At 39.5% G+C, this 9,678-nt stretch overlaps 1 protein-coding gene across 1 annotated transcript in view; it reads left to right on the top strand.

Moving 5' to 3' along the window:
* The window catches only part of ST8SIA3 (ST8 alpha-N-acetyl-neuraminide alpha-2,8-sialyltransferase 3), a 14,204-nt gene extending 7,437 nt beyond the window's left edge, over positions 1-6,767 (top strand). The window contains exons 2-4 of the mRNA XM_077777667.1: positions 75-197; positions 2,635-3,192; positions 5,980-6,767. Of these exons, the coding sequence (XP_077633793.1) occupies positions 75-197; positions 2,635-3,192; positions 5,980-6,262 (964 nt within the window). The 3' untranslated portion in view covers positions 6,263-6,767. The remainder of the gene's footprint in view (positions 1-74; positions 198-2,634; positions 3,193-5,979) is intronic.
* Positions 6,768-9,678: the final 2,911 nt, after the last annotated feature.

Below are 9,678 nucleotides of genomic sequence, written 5' to 3'. Positions count from 1 at the left end.
GGACTTTAATGGCTACGTTGGCTTCCCCCAGCTGAGGCCAGCACGTTTGTCTGTGTACTCATGCTCCTCTCCAGGTCACAATTTGCGCTGAAGTTTCTAGATCCGTCATTTGTGCCCATTACGAATTCTCTGACCCACGAACTCCAAGAGAAACCTTCTAAGTGGACATTTAATCGGACAGCGTTTTTACATCAAAGGTAGGATAGGGGGAAAAGATCCGAAAGGTGTTTTTGAATTCTGGAGTTCAAAACAAAACAAAACAAAATACTCCAAAACCACAAAAATCTATCCCCCACCGCGAGGTGTTACTTGCATTGTCTTCTAGACCTGACTGCACAAAGGCTGATTGGTAACTCTTTTTTTATGGACGCAGTGCCCTCATAAAAAGAAAATATCAAGAAGACCAATTTGAATGGAAGAGAAAAAGATATTTCCAATATGCTCCCTAACTTGGGCTTAATTGAGCACAATGATTTATAGTTAACATGCATGGGTAACACTGCCAAAGCCATCTACTAAAAAAAAAAAGAGTTAATTGCATAAAGACCACCTAATGCATTTTCATTCTCCCACTGAGAGATAATGTTTAAAAGTGAAATAAAATAGAATTGTCTCACACTGATACACACAGAAAATAGTATAATCTGCTTATCAATTACTAGTAAAAAATCTTGGCCCAAATATTTGCAGGTATTTAAGTATGGTTTTGTTCTGGTTTTGCCTATTTGTTTTCATTAAACCTTTATAGCCCTTAATATATTATAAAAGCTACCCAACATCATTTTTATAGGTTGTTGGCTTGTAACAGCCTGGTTTACACATGAGGGAGTGTGTGTGTGTGTGTGTGTGTGTGAGTGTGTGTGTTTGTGTGTGGTGGGGAAGAAGGATGAGATTTATTCAAATTTATTATCCTGAGTGATTCTGGTCTACTCTTAGTAACCCCAGATAAGTCATTACTCCTTCCTTTTTGGTGGGATTATTATGCTACTAAATGGAATGTGAGCCATCTAGTGTATTCATTAGAGGTGTGAATATTTATTTTACAAATAATCATTTTACCACTCATTTAGGGAGCTGTGTTTGGTCATAGTATTTCTGGTTACTGCACCTTTTTTATTTTAATTGAGTGACAGAATTAAAACCAATTCAGTAAATATCTATGGTGTCATTAAAAGCTCATATAGTCATGTGATTATGATTAAAATTTTTAAAATACTATTCAATTAGAAACTAGTCCATGGCAATAACTGATTAATTCTAAAACCAAAGAAGTGCCTTAAAAAAAACCCATTGGGTTTAGTCCAATATTTTAGTCCAATATTTTATAGACAACCCAGAAAACTTTCATGCTAGAACACATTATACATTTCCCAAAACATATTTCAAACTCAGTAAAAATTGTCTTCCCACACTAGGCCATGTAACCCAAATGACCAGTCAGAACAATATTTCCTTCTCAAAACTTCCCTCCTTTCAATCCATTTATTAGGTAAACTTTAATTTTCCCAGTATCATTTTAAATTTACTTTACCTTTATGACAGGCAAAGACTAGCTTGTAAAGAACAGTATTGGTAACTTTGGAAGTTTTAGATTAAAGCATTCAGTTTATGTTGCTTTATACTTTGACAAATGAAGTGTTGTTTTTTTTTTTAAATAAAATTCCAGTTAAAATGATCATATGCACAGCATTTAGTTTCAAACCTGTTTTTGTTTTGTTTTGTGTTTTTTTTAGGCAAAAGACTTAGGAAATTCACAACGTGATTTCTTAGAATTAGAGAATCTAGTAGCAAAGTAACATGTTACTGGTCTCTCATAAATGTTTTAAATAGCTGAAACCTTAAGAGGAAATACGCAATTTACTTAAAGCTCAACATGAAAGAGACCTGAAATTAGTGCTAAGTATCACCCTTGACTTGTTTATCCTCTTAATTCTTAGAGTATACACACATTTTCAGGATTCACAATAGCCTCTTTTTCTAAGGATTAAGTTACTCCAACTAAATTGTGTTTCTATATAATCAAGTAGAAAAATATTCCCGTTTCATTATTCAAAGGATCTTAATGAGATTATCATCTCATTTCTATTAAAGATGCAAGTACATTCACAGTTGTTACCATTTCCATATTTTAATAATAGATAGTACTATAGTGACTCATATCTATTTGGCTTTTATTTGGATATCAGTGATATTTGATATTCCTTGAACACTACAGTCCAATAGCAAACAAATAGTACCTGGTTACAAACTCTAAGTCACCAATGTTTATGCATTAATTTGAGCTCTTTGGAGCCTGTGTAAATTGTCTCCCTATATTTTCTGACATAGTTTGACCTATGGCTCCTCCTTGATCAAATACATAGAGCAGAAAACCAAAGAATGGCAGCTAAAACTGTAAGTGACAACATTTATAAGCCTTGAAGGATTACATCCAGAACTTGATTGAGAAATTAGCACATCTGTAGATTCTGAAGCAGTCTTTCCCCCAATGACCGCAATTATTATGAATGTTTAATCTTTCTTAGATACAATGGGCCTACGATTCTTGTCTGAATGAAATGGCAGCATAAGACATAAGATGGAAAATCAATTCTTTTGAATGGGATGCATTTAATGAATTTCTTTTCATTTTAGGCAAGAAATTCTTCAGCATGTCGATGTAATAAAAAATTTTTCTTTGACCAAGAATAGTGTTCGGATCGGACAACTGATGCACTATGATTATTCCAGCCATAAATATGTTTTCTCTATTAGCAATAACTTCCGATCACTGCTTCCAGATGTGTCACCCATTATGAATAAGCATTTTAATATTTGTGCTGTGGTTGGAAATAGTGGGATCCTGACAGGGAGCCGGTGTGGACAAGAAATAGATAAGTCAGATTTTGTTTTCCGTTGCAATTTTGCCCCTACGGAGGCTTTCCAAAGAGATGTTGGAAGGAAAACCAACCTTACCACCTTCAACCCCAGCATTCTGGAAAAATATTACAACAATCTTTTGACTATTCAGGACCGTAACAACTTTTTCCTCAGTTTAAAAAAGCTCGATGGGGCCATTCTTTGGATCCCTGCATTTTTCTTCCACACTTCAGCAACTGTTACCAGGACATTAGTTGACTTTTTTGTTGAACACAGAGGTCAGTTAAAGGTCCAATTGGCTTGGCCTGGAAATATAATGCAACATGTCAACAGGTGTGTATATTTTATTGCCTTTAAGTCTTACCCCACCAGATGGCAAATCAATATTGTAATCTCTTGGGGGTGGGAGGTATCCGATTAGTTACTTGTTGTGGTTAGCTTAGCACTTTAAGGCAAACTCTTATGTTTTTATAATGAAAGAATGAATCATTCTCAGTAAGAAGTTCAATCTCCTACTTCCAGCTGGTAACAAAGTGCCAAATGGGGGGGTGGGGAGGGGACTGGTGTTTCATCTGTCTGCCCTCTCTAATCCCTGTCCCCTCCCTTGGTGGTAAGCCTAACAGCCAATCACAGAAATCATCAAAAATCAAGAACTGTCTTTAATGGAGAGCTATGTCCCAATAATGCCAATGGCTGACTTAGCCAAACCAAGCAATTTTCTGAAAAAGATGCAATTGACTTAAAATGTTCCTTTTGATTTTTGTATTTGGTTTTGTCGATGTCCAAGATTAGATAGCCACTTAGAGAAATCATAAATTGTATAATCGGCCTTTAAAATTTGGGATTCCAGTGCCAAAACATGTGAAAGATATTTTATGAGCTTGCTATTATCCCTTGTAATTTGATAGAGACATTGACCAGAAATGCAGTATTTTTGTCTAGTCTGATGAGTCTTAACTCTGGCTGTACTTTAGAATCACCTGGAGAACTTTTAAAACTATGTTGCCTGGGCTCCACTTCAAGGGATCCTAATGTAATTTATCTGGCAGGGGGAGGAGAAGGGCCCTGGTACCTGTTTTTCTTAATAACTCCCCAGATGATTCTAATATGCAGTCAAAATTGGGAGCCACTAATCCAGGGCATTTTATAAAGCAAAATTAATTGCAGGATATTTTTATTTAAATCATCTGAGGAAACTGCCTCAACTCTAATTTCCCCTGTGCAAGTAGCCTCCATGTCCTAACATACTGTCCGGATAGTCCTACACATTAAATTGGGTTCTGGGAGAATGGGTACTCAGGGAGTTCTAAAGACTTTTATCCCATAGTAGATCATTCCCTCCTGTAGTCCTCTGAAGTCCCCCAAACTTAAGACCTGTTTAGTTGACCTCTCATAGGAGGAATCATCATATAATAAAGTGGTATGTATCTAACATGTAGGGTGACACCATAATACATAGTCCAAACAGGAGCTCTGTCTTTAAGAGAAAGAGGGTGCTATTAATAACAATAGGATAACAAATAAAAATTGGGACTATCCCAGCTTCCCAAGATGTGTGGCCATCTTTTTGAGAGGTGATATGCCCAACTCTTAAGTTTAAAGATGAGTCAACTGAGGTACAAAGAAAAGGAATTATTTGCCACCTAATGTCACTGCCCAAAATTAGAATTAGAAGCCATGCCTCCCAGCAACCTGTCCTCCTGTGGCCTTTTGACCTCATCATTTTGCTCCTGTCTTGCTTTATTTAAGTTCAGCCATACCAAAGGACTTGTCAGAAGTCACTGTATCTCCTTAGTAAGAAAACCAAGACTAAAGTTGTATAATGTTTTTTTAAATTAATTTATTTCTGAGAGAGAGAGAAAGAGAGAGATAGCGTGAGCAGGGGAGATTCAGAGAGACAGGGAGATATAGAATCTGAAGCAGGCTCCAGGCTCTGAGCTAGCTGTCAGCACAGAGCCCGACGCGGGGCTCGAACACACGAACCGCGAGATCATGACCTGAGCCGAAGTCGGATGCTTAACCAACTGAGCCATCCAGGTGCCCCAAGACTAAAGTTTTAAATTTCAACTGGAATGGGGAAAGGTCTGTGAAGCTTTCAAATAGTAAAGAAGGAATGACACGTGCTTAGAAACTTTAGGAAATTGGCTTGAATGCCCTCCCCTGCCCCTAGCTTTTCAGAAAGGCCATGGAGTGAGCCATAATGCTTCACAGCCCCTCAGGCTGGAACCGAACACATTGGTTCAATGAAAACTCAAAGGAAATACAGTCCATAGGAACCTGATTCAGGAACAGTTTAATTTTGCCTCCACAGCCAATGATACACACTCTTACGAACTCATTTCCTCACTCCGCAGCAGTCTCAAATATTTGGCTGTATAGGTAGGAAGGCTTCAAATACTGTCTAAATATGGAAGGAAAAACAGCCATAATCTAGCATTTTTTTTAGATTCAAAAAGCGTTTAAATGCTTTTCTTAGGTTCTGGCATGCTAAAGAAGGGCTCAGGAATCCCATAGAAAACAACGGAACAGGGAATATGATTCTTTAAAAGAAGATACTGAAAAATAAGGCCCCACAATCTCTCCAGACCAAAGAAACAGCATTTAACCTCTAGATTTGGATAAGAAAGTGACACAGAAGGTGCCCTTGGATGAAACAACCTCCTCCCCATTTCCAAGGGGACTTTATGTATGAGAAACATAGTCATTCCCATTGCTCCTGGCCTTCTGCGGGGTCACCATTAAGTCAGAGCCACCACTCCTTAGCACAGCCAAGAGGCGGGGCTTGTGTCACGCATGTATAACCTGTGCTGTCACACAGGAGCTGTGCTCAGAAGAGCCGGCGCTTGGTTTAATGCTCTGCTATCCCCCTCTCAAAACTCCGTGAGTTTTGAAGGAAGGGCCCACATTTTTGTTTTGCACTGGGTCTCACAAATTACGTAGCCGGTCCTGCCCAGAGGTGTTCTAAAATATAGATTCAAAGCAAATACTATTAAAAAAAAAAAAAAAGGCAAGTACTATTTAAGTTTCATGTCCAAATCCACCTCCCAGCCCAGTCATATTGACCTATCTGACTGAAACCAGCACTGGCCTCTGAATCCACATGTACTTACTGTTCCACAGGTACTGGAAAAACAAACACTTGTCACCCAAACGACTGAGCACAGGTATCCTTATGTACACCCTTGCATCAGCGATATGTGAAGAGATCCACTTGTATGGATTTTGGCCTTTTGGATTTGACCCCAACACAAGGGAAGATCTTCCATACCATTACTATGACAAAAAAGGAACCAAATTTACCACCAAGTGGCAGGAGTCACACCAGCTGCCTGCCGAGTTTCAGCTGCTGTATCGAATGCACGGGGAAGGGCTCACCAAGCTGACTCTGTCACACTGTGCCTAAGACTCTGAACAGAAAGTGCCAAATGGCCATTTAAAAAGTGCCCCAAATCAAACGGAATAGTCTTCAGAATAGAACCCTAGAGAATTCCTTGTAACGATTGTCTGCCGCTTAAAAGGAAAGATGTCTTCTCTCCCTCTTTCTGCACCTGCTCTTTTAAGGGTCTTGGCAAGACAAACGAATTGAAGCCACATGATGTAAACTTGATTGATAAAGGGAATGTTGCATTGGGAACCATGCTGCTAACGAAATGGTCGGAAGTATTTTTGTGTTTGTGTTTTGATAATAAACTGCCTCCCCATTTTTTATGAGGACGAGAGCTGTCGTTCCTGCAGCTATGAGAGACAGTCCTCATTGTCACAGGCCTCTGGCCAATTTGGGCAGGATTTCAGTTCTGCCTGGGTGGGATCAGACTCTTCAAAATGGAAACAAACAAACAAACAAAAAACCACTTGCATATCTCATCTCTCACTCTCTATTTCTCGCTGTCGTTCTCAATCTCTTTCCTACAACCCCTTGCTCCACCACTGTGGAGTTTAATAATTTGCTAGGAATCATATTAAATTAGCTTTGCTTGTATGTGTTGCACCTGTACTTGCTTGATGTGATCAAGGCTCTGGGTAACTTTGATGTTGACCAAATCATGATGGATCCCCTTATGATTACTTTTATAAGAAATGCCACTTGCCAGGTTCTCACTAGTCCATGCTGTCATTCTACAGCAGAGTGGTCCCTCTGTGCTGAACGGCATATAATGGCATATAAGACAGTGCATTTTTCACTATCACAAAGAAAATGTACGTCATGGGTGGCATTGCATCTCTTGACATGAGTGCTGTTGTGGCAGATCATTCTATTGCCACATCTGTGAGGGCATGCCAGCCTGAGTTTAGCACCTCCCACAATCTCAACCCAATAGGTGGGCTGAGCATTCTCTCAGAATATAGAGGCAATGAGTCAGCTTAAGATCCTGGGTCACAGAGAGGAAAAGGAAGAAAAATACTTAAAAGTTGTTATGGAATCCTCATATATCTTAAAGCATTGTAACCAAGGTGCCCTTTCAGAGTCTTTGAAAAACAAAGGGTTAGAGCAAGGTAGAAGACTGGAGGTTGACCAGGACAGGCCCCCATGTGAATAGTGCTGAGGTGAGGTCATCTTCATTGTCGCTGGGTCCATCAGCACTGCTCAGAACCATTTGTTCTCTTCAAGACAATTGTAGACACTGGATAGTCCCTTTCCCCACTGAAATCAGATCTGTATATCTAAAAATTAAGCGTTTCATAAGGAAAAGCCGTTAGGAAGTGGCAAGATTTGATATAAAATAACCCTTGGAATTTAAACTGTGTAGACCTGCCACGAAGGAATTAGTTGGCCATTCTGTCTTTTCATTATTATTATTATTTCAGCCTTAGAAGTAGAAATCACATCACTCCCACCCCAGCCTTCTCATTTGAGCAGCACTTTGTTCTTCCAGTTCAGCCCAATGTCTGGCCAAGTTGATGTTAAATTTTAATAAGAGTTTCTTTTCTTCTTTCCAAATGCCAGTCAAGCACATTTGTAATACATTTGGGTGGGGTAGCTTGTTCTTTTCCAGAAATCTCATCCTAGACTTTTTGTAGTGTTACAAATCCTGTTTAAAATAATTGCTATAGTTCAGTAACTGGCTCACTATCCCTCTTTAGGAAGGTATAATCATGCCTCTGATTAAACCACATACAATAAGAAAAGACATGTTTCTAATGCTTATGTGCCTCCTGCTTTTAAAGGGAAGATGTCTTATTCTAATTTTTTTTTTTCCAGAAAGCTAACCAAAGCAGCTTACATAAATCCAGATACTAACTAGCGAAAGAAAAACCATACAGGTTTGGATGTGCTACCAATTGTGGCACTTCTTACAATGTTGTATGATCGGCAGTCATCCAAAGAGATGGGAAGAAACAGGAAAAGATGTTTCAAAATGGGAAACACACAGCTCAAAACTTGAAATAAATTAGAAGAGGAGGCAGTAAAAACCATTTTTAAATTCACTGGTATAACTTGATGGGCATCAAAACTACCCCATGCTTGTTCCCTGTCACTTTTAAGAGGACAGTGCCACAGTGCTGCTCATGCTGCGCTCTGTTAGGATCACTGCGAGACTGATAACTGACAGAGCGTCTAGTTGGCTCTTCCTAAGCACTTAGTTCATCTGGTTACAGCTAAGTGATATGAATGCCAATATTACGCAGGCCAGATCCTGACTCTGGAGTTTTAATCCCTATGTGCCCATTAGATTCCACCAAATATAAATATGTAGACACACTGAGCCAGGGAGGTTAAAAGATCAAAAGACCAGAATCCCTAAAACTGTTTAATTGTTCTATGGTGGACCTTTTAAATTAGACCTCATCTTAATGCTGTTTTAGGGGTGGGGGTTGTCTTGTCTTTTCAAGCTGAGGAAAACATCTTACATCTCACATCACTCTTGGCTCCATCCTACCCTCAGGGTGAAAGGACTTTACCATCTCCCAACATCATTTCATCTGTCGCTTTCACAAGAACTCAAAATATTGAGGAAATGGGCTTGTTTCCTAGTAGAGCCAGAGGGCTTAGCAATCAGGCTTATCCCATTTCCCGGCAGGACTTCCTGGAACTGGTCCAAAAAGACCACCACCCTTCCCCTTTCTGAAGAAAACCTTAAGCCCTGCCATAGGGCTAACCGCAATTCTATAACTTATCAATTCCTTCTGCACAGCCTATATCCCTCCTATTGAAAAAAAAAAATGGGATGCAAAATGGGGTAAAGCATCTATCCCCGTTTTCAGCAGGAAGTAAATACTCACTATATGTCAGCTTTTACTGTTACTTCTATTGTTAGTTGTGCCCTTGACCTACGGTTGCAGCACAGAAAAATGCAGCCTCTAGCTGATCATACACAACCTCTTTTTGTTTTTAAAGACTGTTTCAAAGATCAAATCTATATAACCACCGTCGCGACCAAAAGAGCTGGTGGGTCCCCTGAGTCCTGATTAGAAAGGCAGTGGTGTAAGTAACCAGAACTCCCGGGCCTGTGTGGTCAAGAGGAGTGAAATGGACAGACAGGACTATTGAGTTCCTCCTCCTCCTGATTCAACTCAGATACAAACCCCTGGCTTTTGCATTGCCCTTTCTTTATTGGTTCTAGGTTAAGTGCATCCATTTATCAGAACCTTTCATCTTTTAGGCTACTCACAGCAGAATCCACCCTCAGCCATTGGAATGAATTTTACCATAAAACCCTCAAGGTTGTCTACACATGATACCAACACAAATGACCACTTCAGTTGCAGAGGAGAAAAAAAAACCCACAAACATTTAGTGACCTGCTTAATGCCAGTCCCTCAGTTTTGCATTGGTTGTTCTGAGAGTCGTGTGCAGGCATTGTAAACCAGGGGATTCAG

Source organism: Crocuta crocuta, unplaced genomic scaffold, assembly GCF_008692635.1.
Source record: "Crocuta crocuta isolate KB4526 unplaced genomic scaffold, BGI_CrCroc_1.0 scaffold36, whole genome shotgun sequence".
Lineage (NCBI taxonomy): Eukaryota > Metazoa > Chordata > Mammalia > Carnivora > Hyaenidae > Crocuta > Crocuta crocuta.
Note: the sequence above shows the minus strand (reverse complement) of the source record. Positions and strands in the feature narration are given on the sequence as shown.